General features: G+C 40.1%; 1 protein-coding gene across 6 annotated transcripts in view; it reads left to right on the top strand.

The window, feature by feature from the left end:
- Window positions 1-22,304: 22,304 nt before the first annotated feature.
- CCNT2 (cyclin T2) overlaps window positions 22,305-25,749 on the top strand; it is a 48,212-nt gene continuing 44,767 nt past the window's right edge. For 3 of the 6 annotated variants that reach the window (XR_009541194.1, XM_060152994.1, XM_060152992.1), the window contains exons 1-2: window positions 22,305-22,478; window positions 23,306-23,387. Coding sequence is in view for 4 of the 6 variants with exons in the window: in XM_060152994.1 (XP_060008977.1) it covers window positions 22,321-22,478; window positions 23,306-23,387 (240 nt within the window). In the remaining 2 variants the exon portion in view is untranslated. Of the gene's footprint in view, window positions 22,479-23,305; window positions 23,388-25,534; window positions 25,562-25,749 lie in introns of all 6 variants that reach the window. The other 3 variants (XM_060152993.1, XM_060152995.1, XM_060152996.1) reach the window with 2 other exon arrangements.

Raw genomic sequence — 25,749 nt, 5'->3', positions numbered from 1 at the left:
CAATAAAACTAAAAGCTGGTTCTTTGAGAAGATAAACAAAATTGATAAACCATTAACCAGACTCATCAACAAAAAGAGGGAGAGGACTCAAATCAATAAAATTAGAAATGAAAAAGAAGTTGTAACAGACACCACAGAAATACAAAGCATCCTAGGAGACTACTACAAGCAGCTCTATGCCAATAAAATGGACAACCTGGAAGAAATGGACAAATTCTTAGAAAGGTATAACCTTCCAAGACTGAACCAGGAAGAAACAGAAAATATGAACAGACCAATCACAAGTAATGACATTGAAACTGTGATTAAAAATCTTCCAACAGGGCTTCCCTGATGGCACAGTGGTTAAGAATCCACCTGCCAATGCAGGGGACACGGGTTCGAGCCCTGTCTGGGAAGATCCCACATGCCGCGGAGCAACTAAGCCCACGTGCCTAGAGCCTGTGCTCTGCAACAAAAGAAGCCACTGCAAAGAGAAGGCTGCGCACACCGCAACGAAGAGTAGCCCCCACTCTCTGCAACTAGAGAAAGCCCACATGCAGCAACGAAAACCTGATGCAGCCAGTAAATAAATAAATAAAATTAATTAATTAAAAAAAATTTTTAACAACAAAACAAAATCTTCCAACAAACAAAAGTCCAGGACCAGATGGCTTCACAGATGAATTCTATCATTTAGAGAAGAACTAACACCCATCCTTCTCAAACTCTTCCCAAAAATTGCAGAGGAAGGAACACTCCCAAACTCATTCTATGAGGCCACCATCACCCTGATACCAAAACCAGACAAAGATACTACAAAAGAAGACAATTACAGACCAATATCACTGATGAATAGAGATGTAAAAATCCTCAACAAAATACTAGCAAACAGAATCCAACAACACATTCAAAGGATCATACACCATGATCAAGTGGGATTTACGCAGGGATGCAAGGATTCAATATACACAAATCAATCAATGTGATACACCATATTAACAAACTGAATAATAAAAACCATATGATCATCTCAATAGATGCAGAAAAAGCTTTTGACAAAATTCAACACCCATTTATGATAAAAGCACTCCAGAAAGTGGGCATAGAGGGAACCTACTTCAACATAATAAAGGCCATATACAACAAACCCACAGCAAACATCACTCTCAATGGTGAAAAACTGAAAGCATTTCCTCTAAGATCAGGAACAAGATAAGGATGTCCACTCTCACCACTATTATTCAACATAGTTTTGGAAGTCCTAGCCACGGCAATCAGAGAAGAAAAAGAAATAAAAGGAATCCAAATTGGAAAACAAAAAGTAAAACTGTCACTGTTTGCAGATGAGATGATACTATACATAGAGAATCCAACAGATGCCATGAGAATACTACTAGAGCTAATTAATGAAATTGGTAAAGTTGCAGGATACAAAATTAATGCACAGAAATCTTTTGCATTCCCATACACTAATGATGAAAAATCTGAAAGAGAAATTAAGGAAACACTCCCATTTACCATTGCAACAAAAAGAATAAAATACCTAGGAATAAACCTACCTAGGGAGACAAAAGACCTGTATGCAGAAAACTATAAGACACTGATACCAACAGATGGAGAGATATACCATGTTCTTGGATTGGAAGAATCAATACTGTGAAACTTACTATACTACCCAAAGCAATCTACAGATTCAATGTAAGCCCTATCAAATTACCAATGGCATTTTTTCTTTTTTTTTTTTTTTTGCCATACGCGGGCCTCTCACTGTTGTGGCCTCTCCCATTGCAGAGCACAGGCTCCGGACGCGCAGGCTCAGCGGCCATGGCTCACGGGCCCAGCCGCTCCGCGGCATGTGGGATCTTCCCAGACCGGGGCACGAACCCATGTCCCCTGCATCGGCAGGTGGACTCTCAACCACTGCGCCACCAGGGAAGCCCACCAATGGCATTTTTTACAGAACTAGAATAAAAAATCTTAAAATTTGTATGGAGTCACAAAAGACCCCGAATAGCCAAAGCAGTATTGAGGAAAAAAAAACGGAGTTGGAGGAATCAGACTTCCTGACTTCAGACTATACTACAAAGCTACAGTAATCAAGACAATATCATACTGTCACAAAAACACAAATATTGATCAATGGAACAGGATAGAAAGCTCAGATATAAACCTGCGCACCTACGGTCAACTAATCTATGACAAATAAGGCAAGGATATACAATGGAGAAAAGACAGTCTCTTCAATAAGTGGTGCTGGGAAAACTGGACAGCTACATGTAAAAGAATGAAATTAGAACACTCCCTAACACCACACACAAAAATAAACTCAAAATGGATTAGAGACCTAAATGTAAGGCCAGACACTATAAAACTCTTAGAGGAATACATAAGCAGAACACTCTATGACATAAACCATAGCAAGATCCTTTTTGACCCACCTCCTAGAGAAATGGAAATAAAAACAAAAATAAACAAATGGGACCTAACGAAACTTAAAAGCTTTTGCACAGCAAAGGAAACCATAAAGAAAACGAAAAGACAACCTTCAGAATGGGAGAAATTTTTTGCAAACGAATCAATGGACAAAGGATTAATCTCCGAAATATATAAACAGCTCATGCAGCTCAATATTGAAAAAACAAACAACCCAATCCAATATATCTTCCAAAGAAGATATACAGATGGCCAAGAAGCACATGAAAACCTGCTCAACATCACTAATTATTAGAGAAATGCAAATCAAAACTACAATGAGGTATCACTTCACACTGGTTAGAATGGGCATCATCAGAAAATCTACAAACAACAAATGCTGGAGAGGGTGTGGAGAAAAGGGCACCCTATTGCACTGTTGGTGGGAATGTAAATGGATACAGCCACTATGGAGAACAGTATGGAGGTTCCTTAAATAACTAAAAATAGAATTACCATGTGACCCAGCAATCCCACTACTGGGCATATACCCAGAGAAAACCATAATTCAAAAAGACACGTGCGGTTTCCCTGGTGGCGCAGTGGTTGAGAGTCCACCTGCCGATGCAGGGGACACGGGTTCGTGCCCCAGTCCAGGAAGACCCCACATGTTGCGGAGCGACTAGGCCTGGGAGCCATGGCCGCTGAGCCTGCGTGTCTGGAGCCTGTGCTCCACAACGGAAGAGGCCACAACAGTGAGAGGCCCGTGTACCGCAAAAAAAAAAAAAAAAAAAAAGACACATGCACCTCAATGTTTATTGCAGCACTATTTACAATAGCCAGGACATGGAAGCAAAACGCCCATCAACAGGCGAAAGGATAAAGAAGATGTGGGGGAGACTTCCGGGAAGATGGCGGAAGAGTAAGACACGGAGATCACCTTTCTCCCCACAGATACACCAGAAATACATCTACACGTGGAACAACTCCTACAGAACACTTACTGAACGCTGAAAGAAGACCTCAGACCTCCTAAAAGGCAAGAAACCCCCCACGTACCTGGGTAGGGCAAAAGAAAAAAGAATAAACAGAGACACAAGGATAGGAATGGGACCTGCACCAGTGGGAGGGAGCCGTGACGGAGGAAACGTTTCCACACACTAGGAAGCCCCTTCGCGGGCAGAGACTGCGGGTGGTGGAGGGGGAAAGCTTCGGAACCGCGGAGGAGAGCACAGCAACAGGGGTGCGGGGGGCAAAGCGGCGAGATTCCCGCACAGAGGATCGGTGCCAACCAGCACTCACCAGGCCGAGAGGCTGCTTGTCTGCTCCCCCGCCGGGGCGGGCGGGGCTGGGAGCTGAGGCTTGGGCTTCGGTCAGATCGCAGGGAGAGGACTGGGGTTGGCGGCGTGAACACAGCCTGCAGGGGTTAGTGCACCACGGCTAGCCGGGAGGGAGTCCGGGGAAAAGTTTGGACCTGCTGAAGAGGCAAGAGACTTTTTCTTCCCTCTTTCTTTCCTGGTGAGCGAGGAGAGGGGAATAAGACCGCTGCTTAAAGGAGCTCCAGAGACGGGCGCGAGCGGCGGCTAAAAGCTCGAACCCCAGAGACGGGCATAAGATGCTAGGGCTGCTGCTGCTGCCACCAAGAAGCCTGTGTGCGGGCACAGGTCACTATCCACACCCCGCTTCCGGGGAGCCTGTGCAGTCCGCCACTGCCAGGGTCCCGGGATCCAGGGACAACTCCTCCAGAAGAACGCACGGCGCGCCTCAGGCTGGTGCAACCTCACGCTGGCCTCTGCCGCCACAGGCTCGCCCCGCACTCCTTGCCCCTCCCTCCACCCCGGCCTGAGTGAGCCAGAGCCCCCGAATCAGCTGCTCTTTTAACCCCATCCTGTCTGAGCGAAGAACAGATGCCCTCTGGCGACCTACGCGCAGAGGCGGGGCCAAATCCAAAGCTGAGTCCCTGGGAGCTGTGAGAACAGAGAGAAAGGGAAATCTCTCCCAGCAGCCTCAGAAGCAGCCGATTAAAGCTCCACAATCAATTTGATGTACCCTGCATCTGTGGAATACATGAATAGACAACGAATCATCCCAAATTAAGGACGTGGACTTTGAGACCAAGATTTATGATTTTTTCCCCTTTTCCTTTTTTTGTGAGTGTGTATGTGTATGCTTCTGTGTCAGATTTTGTCTGTATAGCTTTGCTTCCACCATCTGTCCGAGCTCCTATCTGTCCGTTTTTTTGTTGTTTTTTTAAAAATTTTTTTCTTAATAATAACTTTTTATTTTAATTATTTTATTTTACTTTATCTTCGTTCTTTCTTTCCTTCCTTCCCTCCTTTAGACAACGAATCATCCCAAATTAAGGAGGTGGACATTGAGAGCAAGATTTACGATTTTTTTCCCCTTTTCCTCTTTTTGTGAGTGTGTATGTGTATGGTTCTATGTGAGATTTTGTCTGTATAGCTTTGCTTCCACCATTTGTCCTAGGGCTCTATCCGTCCGTTTTTCTTCTCTTAATAATTATGATTTTATTTTAATAACTTTATTATATTTTATCTTACTTTTATTTTACTTTATCTTCTTTCTTTCTTTTTTCCTTCCTTCCCTCCTTCCTTCCTCCCTCCTTTCTTTCTTTCTTTCTTTCCTTCCTTCCTTCTCTTCTTCTTCTTCTTTCTTTCTTTCTACTTTTTCTCTCTTTTATTCAGAGCCGTGTGGATGAAAGGCTCTTAGTGCTGCAGCCAGGAGTCAGTGCTGTGCCTCTGAGGTGGGAGAGCCAATTTCAGGACACTGGTCCACAATAGACTTACCAGCTCCACATAATATCAAACAGCGAAAATCTCCCAGAGATCTCCATCTCAACACCAGCACCCAGCTTCACTCAACGACCAGCAAGCTTCAGTGCTGAACATCCTATGCCAAACAACTAGCAAGATAGGAACACAACCCCACCCAGTAGCAGAGAGGATGCCTAAAATCATAATAAGTCCACAGACACCCCAAAACACACCACCAGAAGTGGACCAGCCCACCAGAAAGACAAGATCCAGACTCATCCACCCGAACACAGGCACTAGGCCCCTCCACCAGGAAGCCTACACAACCCACAGAACCAACCTTAGCCACTGGGGACAGACACCAAAAACAACGGGAACTACGAACCTGCAGCCTGCAAAAAGGAGACCCCAAACACAGTAAGATAAGCAAAATGAGAAGACAGAAAAACACACAGCAGATGAAGGCGCAAGATAAAAACCCACCAGACCAAACAAATGAAGAGGAAATAGGCAGTCTACCTGAAAAAGAATTCAGAACCATGATAGTAAAGATGATCCAAAATCTTGGAAATAGAATAGACAAAATGCAGGAAGCATTTAACAAGGACCTAGAAGAACTAAAGATGAAACAACGATGAACAACACAATAAATGAAATGAAAAATACTCTAGATGGGATCAATAGCAGAATAACTGAGGCAGAAGAACGGATAAGTGACCTGGAAAAAAATAGTGGAAATAACTACTGCAGAGCAGAATAAAGAAAAAAGAATGAAAAGAACTGAGGACAGTCTCAGAGACCTCTGGGACAACATTAAAGGCACCAACGTTCGAATGATAGGGGTTCCAGAGGAAGAAGAGAAAAAGAAAGGGACTGAGAAAATATTTGAAGAGATTATGGTTGAAAACTTCCCTAATATGGGAAAGGAAATAGTTAATCAAGTCCAGGAAGCACAGAGAGTCCCATACAGGATAAATCCAAGGAGAAATATGCCAAGACACATATTAATCAAACTGTCTAAAATTAAATACAAAGAAAACATATTAAAAGCAGCAACAGAAAAACAACAAATAACATACAAGGGAATCCCCATAAGGTTAACTGCTGACCTTTCAGCAGAAACTCTGCAAGCCAGAAGGGACTGGCAGGACATATTTAAAGTGATGAAGGAGAAAAACCTGCAACCAAGACTACTCTACCCAGCAAGGATTTCATTCAGATTTGATGGAGAAATTAAAACCTTTACAGAGAAGCAAAAGCTGAGAGAGCTCAGCACCACCAAACCAGCTTTACAACAACTGCTAAAGGAACTTCTCTAGACAAGAAACACTAGAGAAGGAAAAGACCTACAATAACGAACCCAAAACAATTAAGAAAATGGGAATAGGAACATACATATCGATAAATACCTTAAATGTAAATGGACTAAATGCTCCCACCATAAGACACAGATTGGCTGAATGGATACAAAAACAAGACCCATATATTTGCTGTCTACAAGAGACCCACTTCAGAACTAGACTCACATACAGACTGAAAATAAGGGGATGGAAAAAGATATTTCATGCAAATAGAAACCAAAGGAAAGCTGGAGTAGCAATTCTCATATCAGACAAAATAGACTTTAAGATAAAGACTATTAGAAGAGACAAAGAAGGACACTACATAATGATCAAGGGATCGATCCAAGAAGAAGATATAACAATTGTAAATATTTATGCATCCAACATAGGAGCACCTCAAGACATAAGGCAAATACTAACAGCCATAAAAGGGGAAATCGACAGTAACACATTCATAGTAGGGGACTTTAACACCCCACTTTCAACAATGGACAGATCATCCAAAATGAAAATAAATAAGGAAGCACAAGCTTTAAATGATACATTAAACAAGATGGACTTAATTGATATTTATAGGACATTCCATCCAAAAACAACAGAATACACATTTTTCTCTAGTGCTTATGGAACATTGTCCAGGATAGATCATATCTTGGGTCACAAATCAAGCCTTGGTAAATTTAAGAAAATTGAAATTGTATCAAGTATCTTTTCCGACCACAACGCTATGAGACTAGATATGGATTACAGGAAAAGATCTGTAAAAAATACAAACACATGGAGGCTAAACAATACACTACTTAATAACGAAGTGATCACTGAAGAAATCAAATAGGAAATTTAAAAATACCTAGAAACAAATGATAATGGAGACACGACGACGCAAAATCTATGGGATGCAGCAAAAGCAGTTCTAAGAGGGAAGTTTATAGCAATACAATCCTACCCTAAGAAACAGGAAACATCTCGAATAAACAACCTAACCTTGCACCTAAAGCAATTAGAGAAAGAAGAACAAAAAAACCCCGAAGTTAGCAGAAGGAAAGAAATCATAAAAATCAGATCAGAAATAAATGAAAAAGAAATGAAGGAAACGATAGCAAAGATCAATAAAACTAAAAGCTGGTTCTTTGAGAAGATAAACAAAATTGATAAACCATTAGCCAGACTCATCAAGAAAAAAAGAGAGAAGACTCAAATCAATAGAATTAGAAATGAAAAAGGAGAAGTAACAACTGATACTGCAGAAATATAAAAGGTCATGAGAGATTATTACAAGCAACTCTATGCCAATAAAATGGACAACCTGGAAGAAATGGACAAATTTTTAGAAATGCACAAACTGCCAAGACTGAATCAGGAAGAAATAGAAAATATGAACAAACCAATCACAAGCACTGAAATTGAAACTGTGATTTAAAATCTTCAAACAAACAAAAGCCCAGGACCAGATGGCTTCACAGGCTAATTCTGTCAAACATTTAGAGAAGAGCTAACACCTATCCTTCTCAAACTCTTCCAAAATATAACAAAGGGAGGAACACTCCCAAACTCATTCTACGAGGCCACCATCACCCTGATACCAAAACCAGACAAGGATGTCACAGAGAAAGAAAACTACAGGCCAATATTACTGATGAAAATAGATGCAAAAATCCTCAACAAAATACTAGCAAACAGAATCCAACAGCACATTAAACGGATTATACACCATGATCAACTGGGGTTCATTCCAGGAATGCAAGGATTCTTCAATATACGCAAATCAATCAACGTGATACACCATATTAACAAATTGAAGGAGAAAAACCATATGATCATCTCAATAGATGCAGAGAAAGCTTTCAACAGAATTCAACACCCATTTATGATAAAAACCCTGCAGAAAGTAGGCATAGAGGGAACTTTCCTCAACATAATAAAGGCCATATATGACAAACCCACAGCCAACATCATCCTCAATGGTGAAAAACAGAAACCATTTCCACTAAGATCAGGAAAAAGACAAGGTTGCCCACTTTCACCACTCTTATTCAACAGAGTTTTGGAAGTTTTAGCCATAGCAATCAGAGAAGAAAAGGAAATAAATGGAATCCAAATTGGAAAAGAAGAAGTAAAGCTGTCAATGTTTGCAGATGACATGATACTATACATGGAGAATCCTAAAGATGCTACCAGAAAACTACTAGAGCTAATCAATGAATTTGATAAAGTAGCAGAATACAAAATTAATGCACAGAAATCTCTGGCATTGCTAAACACTAATGATGAAAAATCTGAAAGTGAAATCAAAAAAACACTCCCATTTACCATTGCAACAAAAAGAATAAAATATCTAGGAATAAACCTACCTAAGGAGACAAAAGACCTGTATGCAGAAAATTGTAAGACACTGATGAAAGAAATTAAAGATGATACAAATAGATGGAGAGATATACCATGTTCTTGGATTGGAAGAATCAACATTGTGAACATGACTCTACTACCCAAAGCAATCTACAGATTCAATGCAATCCCTATCAAACTACCACTGGCATTTTTCACAGAACTAGAAGAAAAAAATTCACAATTTGTATGGAAACACAAAAGACCCTGAATAGCCAAAGCAATCTTGAGACCTAAAAGCGGAGCTGGAGGAATCAGGCTCACTGACTTCAGACTATATTACAAAGCTACAGTAATCAAGACAGTATGGTACTGGCACAAAAACAGATAGATCAATGGAACAGGATAGAAAGCCCAGAGATAAACCCACGCACATATGGTCACCTTATCTTTGGTAAAGGAGGCAGGAATGTACAGTGGAGAAAGGACAGCCTCTTCAATAAGTGGTGCTGGGAAAACTGGACAGGTACATGTAAAAGAATGAGATTAGATGACTCCCTAACACCATACACAAAAATAAGCTCAAAATGGATTAAAGACCTAAATATAAGGCCCGAAATTATCAAACTCTTAGAGGAAAACATAGGTAGGACACTCTATGACATAAATCACAGCAAGATCCTTTTTGACCCACCTCCTAGAGAAATGGAAATAAAAACAAAAAAACAAATGGGACCTAATGAAACTTCAAAGCTTTTGCACAGCAAAGGAAACCATAAACAAGACCAAAAGACAGTCCTCAGAATGGGAGAAAATATTTGCAAATGAAGCAACTGACAATGGATTAATCTCCAAAATTTACAAGCAGCTCATGCAGCTCAATAACAAAAAAACAAACAACCCAATCCAAAAATGAGCAGAAGACCTAAATAGACATTTCTCCAAAGAAGATATACAGACTGCCAACAAACACATGAAAGAATGCTCAACATCACTAATCATTAGAGAAATGCAAATCAAAACTACAATGAGATATCATCTCACACCAGTCAGAATGGCCATCATCAAAAAATCTAGAAACAATAAATGCTGGAGAGGGTGTGGAGAAAAGGGAACCCTCTTGCACTGTTGGTGGGAATGTAAATTAATACAGCCACTGTGGAGAACAGTATGGAGGTTCCTTAAAAAACTACAAATAGAACTACCATATGACCCAGCAATCCCACTACTGGGCATATACCCTGAGAAAACCATAATTCAAAAAGAGTCATGTACCAAAATGTTCATTGCAGCTCTATTTACAATAGCCCGGAGATGGAAAGAACCTAAGTGTCCATCATCGGATGAATGGATAAAGATGTGGCACATATATACAATGGAATATTACTCAGCCATAAAAAGAAACGAAATTGAGCTATCTGTATGAGGTGGATAGATCTAGAGTCTGTCATACAGAGTGAAGTAAGTCAGAAAGAGAGAGAAATACCGTATGCTAACACATATATATGGAATTTAAGAAATAAAAAATGTCAGGAAGAACCTAGGGGTAAGACAGGAATAAAGACACAGACCTACTAGAGCATGGACTTGAGGATATGGGGAGGGGGAGTGGTAAGCTGTGACAAAGCGAGAGAGAGGCATGGACATATATACACTACCAAACGTAAGGTAGATAGCTAGTGGGAAGCAGCCGCATAGCACAGGGAGATCATCTCGGTGCTTTGTGATCGCCTGGAGGGGTTGGATAGGGAGGGTGGGAGGGAGGGAGACGCAAGAGGGAAGAGATATGGGAACTTATGTATATATATAACTGATTCATTTTGTTGTAAAGCAGAAACTAACACACCATTGTAAAGCAATTATACTCCAATAAAGATGTTAAAAAAAATGTGGTATATATATATATATAGAATGGAATATTCCTCAGCCATAAAAAGGAACAAAACTGAGTTATTTGTAGAGATGTGGATGGATCTAGAGGCTGTCATACAGAGTGAAGTAAGTCAGAAAGAGAAAAACAAATATCGTACATTAACACATATATGTGGAACCTAGAAAAATGGTACAGATGAACTGGTTTGCAGGGCAGAAATTGAGACACAGATGTAGAGAACAAACGTATGGACACCAAGGAGGAAAAGCAGCGGCGGCTGGGGGTTGGGGTGTGATGAATTGGGAGTTTGGGATTGACATGCATACACTGATGTGTATAAAATCGATGACTAATAAGAACGTGCTCTATAAAAAAATAAAAATTCAAAAAAGTATATTCACTTAAGATTAACTTAATTGAAATAAATACCCACTTTATATTTTTTTTTAGCTTACAGACACCATTCTGAGGCTTCTTTACATGAAAATTGAACACAAGTGAATTGAAGTCTTCATTTCTGAATATAAAACACTACGCAGTTTTATTAGGTACCTAATAAAAAATTTTAAGTTTATTTTTGAAAAGTCAATATATGAACATATTAGAAGAGTTCAAAAAGTCAAATTCAATGTATGTCTCCCAGAGGGAACCAATTTTGCCTGTTGTGTGTATATGTGTATTCTTTTAAAGAAAATCTATACAAATATGTTCCTATAAGAGGGTTTCATCTTCAAGGAATTCATGGAAAAGACTCTGACAAGTACAGGTTTCTGGTAACTGACTATACTGCTGAACTGAGTGAATAAGCATTTTCAGAACTCTGATGGAAAACTGATGAACTCATAAAAGTGCTAACAAAAGATCAAGATGAAAAAAAAATTAATTACATGGGACTGAGTGAACTGATGAGGATGATTATAATTTTTGTGACTTTCTGTATGAATAAAAAAAAAATCCCACAAGGACTCAGAGGCAAAAAATATACAAATCAATTTTCACTGCAAAGTAAAGGAGCTGTTACAGTGGAGGATTACTGGACTGAATGTCAATATTATGACATAGTATGAGTGTGTTTCGTGTTTGGTAATTGTAATCATTGTTGCTTTTGTTGTGGTCATCCATTTACAATGCTTGGTGTCAGTCTATTTATCTCTTGTAAAAATAAAATACAGTGTGTGTGTGTGTGTGTGTGTGTGTGTGTGTGTGTGAGAGAGAGAGAGAGAGAGAGAGAGAGAGAGAGAGAGAGAAAATAAATAAATTAATTAAAAAGAAAATCTATAATCATACAAGCACTTACATGTACATATTCCTTTGTTCATGTTACCCAAACAGTAGCATCTTCCTTTTTTTCCCTACTTAATACCTTGGTGGTCCTTCCACATAAAAGCTGCCTTCTTTTTTTTTTAAAGGTATCCTTTTTTAATTTTTATTTATTTTTAAAATAAATTTATTTATATATTTTTGGCTGCGTTGGCTCTACGCTGCTGCGCAAGGGCTTCCTCTAGTTGGGGTGAGCAGGAGCCACGCCTCGTTGCAGTGCACAGGCTTCCCAATGTGGTGGCTTCTCTTGTTGCGGAGCATGGGCTCTTGGCACACGGGCTCAGCAGTTGTGACACACAGGCTCAGCAGTTGTGGCATACGGGCTCAGTAGCTGTGGCGCACGGGCCTAGCTGCTCCGTGGAATGTGGGATCCTCCCGGACCACGGCTTGAACCCGTGTCCCCTGCACTGGCAGGCGGATTCTTAACCACTGCACCACCAGGGAAGTCCCTGCCTTCTTTTTATATCAGTCTATTTTAAGTTGATAACTTAAGTTTGGATGCATTATAGAACTCTGTATTTTAATTCCCTCTCTGCCAATGTTTTATGTTTTTGATGTCACAATTTAACATCTTTTTATCTTGTGTATCTCTTACCTAAGTATTGTAGTTATAGCTTTTATTTACTATTTATGTCTTTTTATCTCATACAAGCTTTGTAAGTGATTAACCTACCACGTTTACAACTTTAAATTATTCTGATTTTTACTGCATATTTACCTTTCCTAGTAAGATTTATACTTTCATATGTTTTCCTGCAACTAATTAGCACCCTCTTGTTTCAGCTTAAATAAGTCCTTTTAACATTTCTTGTAAGGCCAGTCTAGTGGTGGTGAACTCCGTTAGCTTTTGCTTGTCTGGAAAACTCTTTCTCTCTCCTTCAACTCTGAAGGATAGCTTTTTTGGTAGAGTATTCTTGGTTGGTAGCTTTTCTTCTTTCAGCACTTTGATGCCTTCTTTTTTTTTTTTTTTTTTTTTTTGCCACCTTCTTTTTAAGAGCTGACTAGTATCTTATTGCATAGATGTATCAAATCATCCAATCCTCAATTCATGGACAGTCATACTTGCAAACTTTTGCAATTATAAACTACTACTAAGAATACCCATATGATATATGATGTCAAACGTCTTCTCATATGTCTATTTCCCTTCTGTATATCTTCTCTGTGAAGTATCTGTTCAGATCCTTTGCCTATTTTTAAATTGGGTTCTTTGTTTTCTTATTGAGTTTTAAGAGTTCTTTGCATATTTGGGATACAAGTTCCTTATTAGATATGTGTTTTGCAAAGATTTTCTCCTTGTATTTTCACTCTTAACAGTGTCTTTCACAGAGCAGAGGTTTTTAATTTTAATGAAGTCCAACTTAATTTTTTCTTTCATGGATCATCTTTTGGTGTTGTATCCAAAAACTCATTGCCTATGACAATAAAATGCACAACCTGGAAGAAATGGACAAATTCTTAGAAAGGTACAGTCTTCAAAGACTGAACCAGAAAGAAATAGAAAATATGAACAAACCAATCACAAGTACTGAAATTTAAACTCTGATTAAAAATCTTCCAACAGACAAAAGTCCAGGACCAGACTGCTTCACAGGCAAATTTAATCAAACATTTACAGAAGAGTTAACACCTCTCCTTCTCAAACCATTGCAAAAAATTGCAAACAAAAGAACACTCCCAAGCTCATTCTAAGAGTTCATCATCTCCCTGATAACAAAACCAGACAAAGATATCACAAAAAAAGGAAATTACAGGCCAATATCACTGATGAACACAGACGCAAAAATCCTCAACAAAATACTAGCAAACAGAATCCAACAACACATTAAAAGGATCATACACCATTATCAAGTGCAGTTTATTCCAGGAATGCAAGGATTCTTCGATATATGCAAATCAATCAAAATGATACACCATATTAACAAGTTGAAGGAGAAAAACCATATGATCATCTCAATAGATGCAGAGAAAGCTTTCAACAAAATTCAACACCCATTTATGATAAAAACCCTGCAGAAAGTAGGCATAGAGGGAACTTTCCTCAACATAATAAAGGCCATATATGACAAACCCACAGCCAACAACATCCTCAATGGTGAAAAACTGAAACCATTTCCACTAAGATCTGGAACAAGACAAGGTTGCCCACTTTCACCACTCTTATTCAACAGAGTTTTGGAAGTTCTAGCCACAGCAATCAGAGAAGAAAAATAAATAAAAGGTATCCAAATCAGAAAAGAAGAAGTAAAGCTGTCACTGTTTGCAGATGACATGACACTATACATAGAGAATCCTAAAGATGCCACCAGAAAACTACTAGAGCTAATCAATGAATTTGGTAAAGTGGCAGGATACAATATTAATGCACAGAAGTCTCTGGCATTCTTATACACTAATGATGAAAAATCTGAAAGTGAAATCAAGAAAACACTCCCATTTACCATTGCAACAAAAAGAATAAAATATCTAGGAATAAACCTACCTAAGGAGACAAAAGATCTGTATGCAGAAAATTATAAGACACTGATGAAAGAAATTAAAGATGATACAAATAGATGGAGAAATATACCATGTTCTTGGACTGGAAGAATCAACATTGTGAACATGACTATACTACCCAAAGCAATCTATAGATCTAATGCAATCCCTATCAAACTACCACTGACATTTTTTACAGAACTAGAAGAAAAAATTTCACAATTTGTATGGAAACACAAAAGACCCCGAATAGCCAAAGCAATCTTAAGAACGAAAAATGGAGCTGAAGGAATCAGGCTCCCTGACTTCAGACTATACTACAAAGCTACAGTAATCAAGACAGTATGGTACTGGCACAAAAACAGAAATATAGAGCAATGGAACAGAATAGAAAGCCCAGATATAAACCCACACACATATGGTCACCTTATCTTTGATAAAGGAGGCAAGAATATGGAGTGGAGAAAAGACAGCCTCTTCAATAAGTGGTGCTGGGAAAAGTGGACAGGTACATGTAAAAGTATGAAATTAGAACACTCCCTAACACCATACACAAAAATAAACTCAAAATGGATTAAAGACCTAAATGTAAGGCCAGACACTATCAAACTCTTAGAGGAAAACATAGGCAGAACACTCTATGACAATATACTTTTTGACACACCTCCTAGAGAAATGGAAATAATAACAAGAATAAATAAATGGGACCTAATGAAACTTCAAAGCTTTTACACAGTAAAGGAAACCATAAACAAGACCAAAAGACAACCCTCAGAATGGGAGAAAATATTTGCAAATGAAGCAACTGACAAAGGATTAATCTCCAAAATTTACAAGCAGCTCATGCAGCTCAATAACAAAAAAACAAACAACCCAATCCAAAAATGGGCAGAAGACCTAAATAGACATTTCTCCAAAGAAGATATACAGATTGCCAACAAACACATGAAAGAATGCTCAACATCATTAATCATTAGAGAAATGCAAATCAAAACTACAATGAGATATCATCTCACACCGGTCAGAATGGCCATCATCAAAAAATCTAGAAACAATAAATGCTGGAGAGGGTGTGGAGAAAAGGGAACACTCGTGCACTGTTGCTGGGAATGTAAATTGATACAGCCACTATGGAAAACAGTATGGATGTTCCTTAAAAAACTAAAAACAGAACTACCATGCAACCCAGCAATCCCACTACTGGGCATATACCCTGAGAAAACCATAATTCAAAAAGAGTCAGGTACCAAAACGTTCATTGCAGCTCTATTTACAATAGCCAGGACATGGAAGCAACCTAAGTGTCCAGCAACAGATGAATGGATAAAGAAGATGTGGCACATATATACAATGGAATATTACTCAGCCATAAAAAGAAACGAAATTGAGTTATTTGTAGTGAGGTGGATGGACCTGGAGTCTGTTATACAGAGTGAAGTAAGTCAGAAGAAGAAAAACAAATGCCGTATGCTAACACATATATATGGAATCTAAGAAAGAAAAAAATGTCATGAAGAGCCTAGGGGTAGGACGGGAATAAAGACACAGACCTACTAGAGCATGGACTTGAGGATATGGGGAGCGGGAGGGGTAAGCTCTGACGAAGTGAGAGAGAGGCATGGACATATATACACTACCAAACATAGGGTGGATAGCTAGTGGGAAGCAGCCGCATGGCACAGGGAGATCAGCTCGGTGGTTTGTGACTGCCTAGAGGGGTGGGATAGGGAGGGTGGGAGGGAGGGAGACTCAAGAGGAAAGATATATAGGAACATATGTATATGTATAACTGATTCACTTTGTTGTAAAGCAGAAACTAACACACTATTGTAAAGCAATTATACTCCAATAAAGATGTTAAGAAAAAAAAAAGGATTATACACCATGATCAAGTGGGATTTATCCCAGGGATGTAAGGATTCTTCAATACACGCAAATCAATCCATGTGATACACCATATTAACAAATTGAATAAAAACCATATGATCATCTCAATAGATGCAGAAAAGGCTTCTGACAAAATTCAACACCTATTTATGATGAAAACACTCCAGAAAGTGGGCATACAGGGAACCTACCTCAGCATATAAAGGCCATATACGATAAGCCCACATTTAACATCATTCTCAGTGGTGAAAAACTGAAAGCATTTCCTCTAAGATCAGGAACAAGACAAGGATGTCCACTCTTACCACTTTATTCAACACAATTTTGGAAGTCCTAGCCATGTCAGAGAAGAAAAATAAATAAAAGGAATCTAAATCGGAAAAGAAGTAAAACTGTCACTGTTTGCAGATGACATGATGCTATACATAGAAAATCCTAAAGATGTTACCAGAAAACTACTAGAGCTAATCAATGAATTTGGTAGAGTTGCAGAATACAAAATTAATACACAGAAATCTCTTGCATTCCTATACACTAACAACAAAAGATCAAAGAGATAAATTATGAAACAATCCCATTTACCATCATGTCAAAAAGAATAAAATACCTAGGAATAAACCTACCTAAGGAGGCAAAAGACCTGTACTCAAAAAACTATAAGATACTGATGAAAGAAACCAAGAATGACACAGATGGAGATATACCATGTTCTTGGATTCGAAGAATTGATATTGTGAAAATGACTCTACTACCCAAAGCAATCTACAGATTCAGTGCAATCCCTAGCAAATTACCAACAGCATTTTTCAAAGAATTAGAACAAAAAATGTTACAATTTGTATGGAAACACAAAAGACCCCCAATAGCCCAAGCAATTTTGAGAAAGAAAAATGGAGTTTGAGGAATCAGGCTCCCTGACTTCAGACTACCTACAAAACTACAGCCATCAAAAAAGTATGGTAGGGACTTCCCTGGCAGTCCAGTGGTTAAGACTTCACCTTCCAGTGAAGGGGATGCGGGTTTGATCCCTGGTCAGGGAGCTAAGATCCTACATGTCTTGGGGCCAAAAAACCAAAACATAAAACAGAAGCAACATTGTAACACATTCAATAAAGACTTTAAAAATGGTCCACATTTTTAAAAATTTAAAAAAATTTATAATTAAAAAAAAGAAGAAAAAAATGGTCCACATTAAAATAAAAAACCTTGGGAAAAAAAGAAAAGCAGCATGGTACTGGCACAAAAACAGAAATATAGATCAATGGAACAGGATAGAAAGTCCAATGATAAACCCATGCACCTAGGGTCACCTCATCTATGACAAAGGAGGCAAGAATATACAATGGAGAAAAGACAGTCTCTTCAATAAGTGGTGCTGGGAAAACTGGACAGCTATATGTAAGAGAATGAAACTGGAACACTCCCTAACACCATACACAAAAATAAACTCGAAGTGGATTAAAGACCTAAATGTAAGGCTGGACAGTATAAAACTCTTAGAGGAAAACATAGGCAGAACACAAACCGCAGCAAGCTCTTTTTTGATCCACCTCCTAGAGTAATACAAATAGAAACAAAAATAAACAAATGGGATCAAGTAAACTGAAAAGCTTTTGCACAGCAATGGAAACCATAAACAATACAAAAAGACAACCTCAGTACGGGAGAAAATAGTTGCAAACAAAGCAACCAACAAGGGATTAATCTCCAAAATATGCAAACAGCTCATACAACTCAATATCAGAAAAACAAACAACCCAATCAAAAAATGGGTGGAAGGGCTCCCCTGGTGGCGCAGTGGTTGAGTCCACCTGCCGATGCAGGGGACACGGGTTCGTGCCTCCACATGCCGCGCAGCGGCTGGGCCCATGAACCATGGCCGCTGGGCCTGCGCGTCCGCAGCCTCTGCTCCGCAGCAGGAGAGGCCACACGGTGAGAGGCCCGCGTACCGCAAAAATAAATAAATGGGTGGAAGATCTAACTAGACATTTCTCCAAAGAAGACATACAGATGGCCAAAAAAGCACATGAAAAGATGCTCAACGTCACTAATTATTAGAGAAATGCAAATCGAAACTACAATGAGGTATCACCTCTCACCGGTGATGGCCATCATCAAAAAATCTACAAACAATAAATGCTGGAGAGGGTGTGGAGAAAAGGGAACCCTCCTACACCGTTGGTGGGAAGGTAAACTGGTACAGCCACTATGGAGTACAGTATGGAGTTCCCTTAAAAAACTAAAAATAGAGCTACTGGGGACTTCCCTGGTGGTCCAGTGGTTAAGAATCTGCCTTCCAATGCAGGGGACACGGGTTCAATCCCTGGTCGGGGAACTAAGATTCCACACGTGTGGGGCAACTAAGCCTGCGCACTGCAACTAGTGAGTCTGTGCGCTCTAGAGCCTATGTGCCACAATTAGAGAGCCCACGTGCTGCAACTACTGAGCCTGCACACTCTGGAGCCCACCACAACTAGAGTGAAGCCTGCACACTGCAACAAAGAGCCCGTGCCGCAACGAAGAATTCCGCATGCTGCAACGAAGATCCGGCGTGCCGCAACTAAGAACTGCCGCAGCCAAATAAATAAATAAATATTAAAAAAAAATAAAAATAGAGCTACCGTATGACTAGCAATCCCACTCCTAGGCATATACCTGGAGAAAACCATAATTTGAAAAGATACATGCACCCCAATGTTCATTGCAGCACTATTTACAGTAGCCAGGACATGGAAGCAAGCTGATGTCCATCAACAGAAGAATGGATAAAGAAGACGTGGTACATATATAACAATGGAATATTACTCAGCAATATAAAAGAACAAAATAATGCCATTTGCTGCAACATGGATGGACCTAGAGATTGTCATACTGAGTGAATTTAAGTCAGACACAGAAAGACAAATATCATATGATATCGCTTATATGTGGAATCTAAGAAAAGGGTACAAGTGACCTTAGTTACATAACAGAAGTAGAGTCACAGATGTGGAAAACAAACTTAGGGTTGCCTGGGGACAAGTGGGGTAGGGGAAGGATGAGTTGGGATTGACATATGCATACTACTATATATAGAATAGATGACTAGTGGGGACCTGCTGTACAGCACAGGGAACTCTGCTCAATTCTGTAACGGCCTATATGGGAAAAGAATCTAAAAAAAGAGTGTATATATGTATGACTGATTCACTTTGCTATACACCTGAAGCTAACACAGCACTGTGAATCAACTATACTCCAATAATAATTTTAAAAAAAAACCTCATTGCCACACACAAGGTCACCTCCATTTTCTCCTGTTATCTTCCAGAGGTTTTAAAGTTCTGCATTTTACATTTAGGGATATGATCTACTTAATTTTTGTGAAAGTTGTGAGATGTGTCTCGATTCTTTTTTTTCCATACACATGTCCAGTTGTTCCAGCACTATCTGTTGAAAAGACTATCTTTTCTCAATTGAATTACCTTTGCTCCTTTGTCAAAGATCAGTTGACCATGTTTGTGTGGATCTATTCCCAGGCTCCCTATTCTGTTCCACTGATGTATGTGTCTATTCTTTTGCCAGCAAACGCTGTCTTTGGTACTGTAGCTTTGAGGTCGGATAAAGTCAGTTCAGCTTCTCTGGTATTGTGTTGGCTATTTTGGGTCTTTTACCTTTCCATATAAACTTTAGAATCGATTTGCACATATCTATAAAATAACTTCCTAATTTTTTTTATTGGGATTGCATTTGAATCTACAGATCAAGTTGGGAAGAACTGACATCTAATGATATTAAATCTTCGAATCCATGAACCCAGAAAATTCTTCCACTTATATCTACTTGGATTTCCTTAATCAGAGTTTTGTTGTTTTCTGTATACAGATCCTGTACATATTTTAGAATCATACCTAAGTATTACTTTTTGTAAATGGTATTATGTTTTTAACCGCAAATTTCAATTATACGTTGCTGGTATACAGGAAAGCAATTCACTCTTGTATTTTATAATCCTGCCATAGCCACTTACTAGTTCCAGTTTTTTTTAGTACTCTGAGATCTTCTACATGAATTGTTATCCATGAACAAAGCTAGTTTTATTTCTTTCTTCCCAATCTGCTTAGCTTTGATTTCCTTTTCTTATAGGACGTATAATACAACGTTGAAAGGAGCAGTGACAGGGGACATCCATGCCTTAGCAGGAAAGCTTCTAGTTTCTCACCATTAAGTATGATGCTAGCTGTAAGGTTTTTATAAACGTTCTTCATGAAGTTGAAGAAGTTCTCCTCTATTCCTAGTTTGTTAGAGCTTTTATCATGAATGAGCGTTGGAGGTAGCCACTTTTTAAATGCTGCTTTAAGTCAATCTATCCTGGAACCTCTAAGCAGCCTAAAATGTGAGGCAAGGTAGGTAAGAAGTTAGACAATGTTCATGATAGCTGCCTACCAAATCAGCAGCTCAACACTATGGCCTGACGGGGGCAGGCAGAGCCAAGGTATATCAGTACATTCAGCGTGGGAGCCCTGAAACAATGACAAAAGCCTGGAGATATAATCAAGAACTCAATGAAAATTAGTATTTATTGCCTTTCGAAGTATGACTTCCTGCATGTATACACTACTATGTATAAAACAGATAACTAATGAGAACCTACTGTAGAGCACAGGGAACTCTACTCAGTGCTCTGTGATGACCTAAATGGGAAGGAAATCCAAAAAAGAGGGGATATATGTATACTTATAGCTGATTCACTTTGCTGTACAGCAGAAACTAACACAACATTGTAAAGCAACTGTTCTCCAATAAAGTTAATTTAAGAAGGAATCCTGATATAACAATGCAAACAAAAAAGTATGTCTTCCTGTACGCTGTATCTTTGGCAAATAGCTAAAATTTAAAACTTAGCAACTTTATTCACACATATTAGGCGTTGGCTCAGAGCCAGAGACCCACTGACTCCCGGTCTGCAAAATTTCTTGCAGGGACAGGATAAAGAGTTAATCAATAGATATGTGCGGTATTACCATATTAAACACTAATAACTTTTTAACTCAGTTCCTTTTACACTGTCTGCTTCTCTTTAACCTTCTCTTTCAAATCACAGACTGATTTGAAAACACACTACAGAAAGGGACTCCAAACCTAGTTTAGAAATTCAGCTCCTCTGGTTGCTAATAACCTTTGGCAAGTAATTAAAAAAATAAACCCACGGCCTGCATGGTCGTAGGATTCAAACAAGATAATGTAGGAAAAAAGAACTAAAGTGCGGCACAAACGTAGGCGGGTGGGGGGGGGCGAGGGGAAGCATTTCTTATGCACCCTTTCCCAGGTAGGTCCTTCCGCGGGCCGCCCGCTGGGCGGAGGCTGTCCGTCGAGGACTCCGGAGTCCGCAACCTACGAGACTGCGCAGACCGACGCTAGAGAAAAATGGAGGATGTGGCGCGCGACTGCGACAGAGGAAAGTTCTTCTCTTTTTTAAACCGCCGCCAGACTCCCGGCCCAAAAAGCAGCCGGGATTTCAGAGCCCACGCCCAGGCCCCACGGCGCAGCCACCCGCCCGCGTCTCTCGCCACCCGACCCGAAACCAGCCTTTTCTCGCCTCTCCTCCCCGCCCTTCTCCCAGCCAATCCTAGGCCCGGCATGCACCGCGCTGACCTTTGCCTTCCAGCCTACCCCCACCTTTGGGCGCCTCCAAATGACAAGCGGCGCGGAGCATTGTGGTCCCGTGCGCGAGAGCGAGGCCCGGGCCGGAAAAAAGAAAGCAAAAGACTAGGGCGAGCCGGTAGGGCGGCCCCCGCGCACGCGCACGGGCGGCAGCGGTGGTGAAAAAGGGTGGTGCGTGGTCTACGGCGAGCGGAGTGGGGCGGGGTCGCGCGGCCTTGGCTGGGTGTCCGCGAGCCGGGAGGGGCGGGGGGTGGGTGAGGGAGCGGGCGGAGGAGGAAGTGTCATGGCGTCCGGCCGTGGAGCTTCTTCTCGCTGGTTCTTTACTCGGGAACAGCTGGAGAACACGCCGAGCCGCCGCTGCGGAGTGGAGGCGGATAAAGAGCTCTCGTACCGCCAGCAGGCGGCCAACCTCATCCAGGACATGGGACAGCGTCTCAATGTGTATCCTTTCCTATTTTTGGCCCTGCGCCTCTCACGCCCTGTCCCCCTCACTACTCGCCGGGTCGCCGGGCCTGGTGCCCCGCGAACATGGCGCCGCCGCCTCGGTCTTTCCTGGGCCTCGGCCGCGCCGTAAGGGAAGACAGGCTAGAGTTCTGGAGGCTCCGAGCGGCCGGCAGCGGAGGAGGGGAGGAGAAAGGGAGTCCGGTGAATGCGGGCTGGGAGGCTGCGTTGTGTAATCTGTTTGGGGCCGCGCGTAGTGACGGCGGGGGATGGGAGTGCCGCCCGGGCGAGAGGGAAATCTTAGGGATTATCGCAGAAAAGAGGCGGCTGCTTCTACTTCTAGTCCGAGAAGGGGTTGAGAGCTAGGAGGGAGATGCTGAAAGGCGTAAGTGTTCTCTGCAGCCTTTCCCCGCTCTCCTCGCCGGTTTGATGGCGGTTCACTTGTACCTTGGGAGCGCACGGGACGTCTTTATGTTCCTGGCATGGTTTTGCATGGGTGCGCGCGCGCGTGTTTCAACTGTTTGATTTTGGGTTTAGTCGTAGCCATTGATAAATGCTTCCTGGGCTCGCTTAATAGCAGTATTGGAGCGGAATGCTCGGCGTTTGTTATTATTCCGGCTATTTATTCGGTGGGGAGCCTTTCCGATCCGCCAGCCCCCACGCCATCATCCTGTGGGTATTTAGTTCCTTATTATTACAGTTTGGGGATTGGTTTTGAGTGAACGGGGGCCTTGGAAAAGAACCGTAGATCGGGAATTTTCCTTCAAAATTGTTTTGGAAAAGAGATCTTGTTTTTCTCCGATATTTCCTAAATGTTAACGTTCCAGCTCTCAGCTTACGATAAACACTGCGATTGTTTATATGCACAGGTTTTACATGCACCATTCTTTCACCAAATTCAATAGAAATGTAAGTATTGTTTTATTAATCTGTTTTTGAAACAACCAAATTTTAAGATATAATCGATACGCAGAAAAAAGTTGGTCGTGGATTTTACTATTGTATTTAATGTTCTGTTAACAGTGAAGGTGAATCGCGTGATAAACATTTTGCTTCAAATGTGGGGTTTCTGGTTGGTTGGTTGGTTTTTTTAATTTGTGTTGACAAGCTGCCAGGCGCTGTGTCAGGCTCTGCCAGGTCTTTTGAGCTAAGAGATAAATCAGAAGCATTTTTCTTCTCAAAGAGTATTTATTACATTGGTATTCATTTAAATTTTACACTCAACATTTGAACAATTTATAGGTACGATGTAATTGTAGAAAACCCAGTCATTCTGTTGTACATCTTAATTGTATTGGACTCATTGCTTCAAATACGGTGAATTGGGCTTAGTTTAATTGTAACATTGTTTTCAAATGACCCTTTGAAAGAGTTAAATGTTTAGCAGAAATATTTCATTTGCTAACAAAATTTAAGTTGTAAAACGTTCTTGTTTATCACATTTTAGCATTAGTTGTCTACTTAAATTTTTGGTGGTTTGAATGGTGTCTTGCTTCAGAAATACTATGTCAGAGGTGTGTCTGTGTATGTACAATTAGTTTGAAGTAAATCTTACCTTCCAATACTAAAGTACTGATTTGGAACATATTCTGTAAATTTTGACAAACTAGTAGTGGCGTTTAGTTGAAATTTTCATTTTAAGTTATGAAAATGGCACTTCGGTGTCTGTTCTTTTCAGAGAAACACGAATACTGTGTTGTACCTGTTATCAAAGAAAATTGCGTATTGTTTAGAAATATTTAGCTCTACCTTATTTCTCACCATATTTTTTGCTCACAGCTATTTATAGAATGCTATTCTGAAAGGAGTGTGGAAAAGTTGACCCTGGAAGACTTTATGCAATTTGTGGATTGTCATTAGGACCTTTTAAGAAAACAGTCTTTGAAAAGGTCCTTTTTTTTAGTTGGAAGGAAAAGCTTCATAGTTTAGATTGATTCCTATTTTAACCTCTTCTGATCATAAATCTGATTTGGTTTATCAGATTGGCATATAGGTTTATATTAAACAGTATACATTTTGGTTTCTTGCAGTCTCCACTGCTTCTACTTTTCATCTTTTAAATCTGTTTGATTCTTGCTCTGTTTATATTTTTCCAGTTATTTCTTGTACACAGAACTTAGGTCAGTGATAGTGTTAGGGAAGAGAGAGGAAGCCTTTTTGGTATAACATTTAGATTGAGAGAAATACAGTTTTATTTAAATTGTCTCCTAAGGCAGTAGTGAACTGATGAATACTAATGTAAGTGTGGCTTCCCTTGAGTAGCCCTGGAATATGCTGGTAGGAATCACAAATCAAAATAGTTCTGGAAATTCTTTTTTTTTTTTTTTTTTTTGCGGTACGTGGGCCTCTCACTGTTGTGGCCTCTCCCGTTGCGGAGCACAGGCTCCGGACGCGCAGGCTCAGCGGCCATGGCTCACGGGCCCAGCTGCTCCGCGGCATGTGGGATCTTCCCGGACCGGGGCACGATCCCGTGTCCCCTGCATCGGCAGGCGGACTCTCAACCACTGCGCCACCAGGGAAGCCCTGGAAATTCTTGATGTGGCTACAGATGTCCTGTTTGCTTACTTTTCTACTTCAGTAATGATTTCACCACAAGACTACACTTCTCTTTTTGAACCCTCCATCTTTCATAGTTTGTCTCTATGGCCTGGTTGGTGCGCTTTAAAACAAAACCTTACTTAACAGCCAAAATTCACAGCTGTAACCTTAAGTTGACTGGTGAAGCCCAGGTCACTTGCATTCTAACTCTTATTATTTTATTTAAATGCCATCATTTAATAAGAAAGCCAGAGTATTCATTTTTATTACCCTACTTTCTGTCTTCTGTGTGTATAAAGGCAAACTTCAGTGTTTTGCATTGAGTCATTATTAGAATAATTGAAATCTGATGCTAATTTCTGTTTTGAGAAGTAAATTGCACCCTTCATATCTAACCATTGTCTTTTTTACCTTTGCTATTTTATCAAAAGTGGTTTTAATATTTATTTGTGTTGGTACACTTGCATCAATTGCACAGCCTCACTCTTTTATCTTTTTTTTTTTTCCTATTCTTTTAGGGTGAAGGGGGTGGTCTCAAATTGAATGTGAGTCACTTTCAAATTCATACTCCCTGACATCACTGGGAAAATTTTTCTTACAAGGTTATAATGGAATGTCATGGTAGACTTTAAAAAAGCATGAGTCTCCACCACTAAGTAAATTGAACACCATTCGGTAAATTAAACCATAACAAGCTTCAATTTAAAGATGCTAGTAACAACATATATCTAGT

This window comes from Lagenorhynchus albirostris, chromosome 6 (assembly GCF_949774975.1).
Source record: "Lagenorhynchus albirostris chromosome 6, mLagAlb1.1, whole genome shotgun sequence".
Classification (NCBI taxonomy): Eukaryota; Metazoa; Chordata; class Mammalia; order Artiodactyla; family Delphinidae; genus Lagenorhynchus; species Lagenorhynchus albirostris.
Note: the sequence above shows the minus strand (reverse complement) of the source record. Positions and strands in the feature narration are given on the sequence as shown.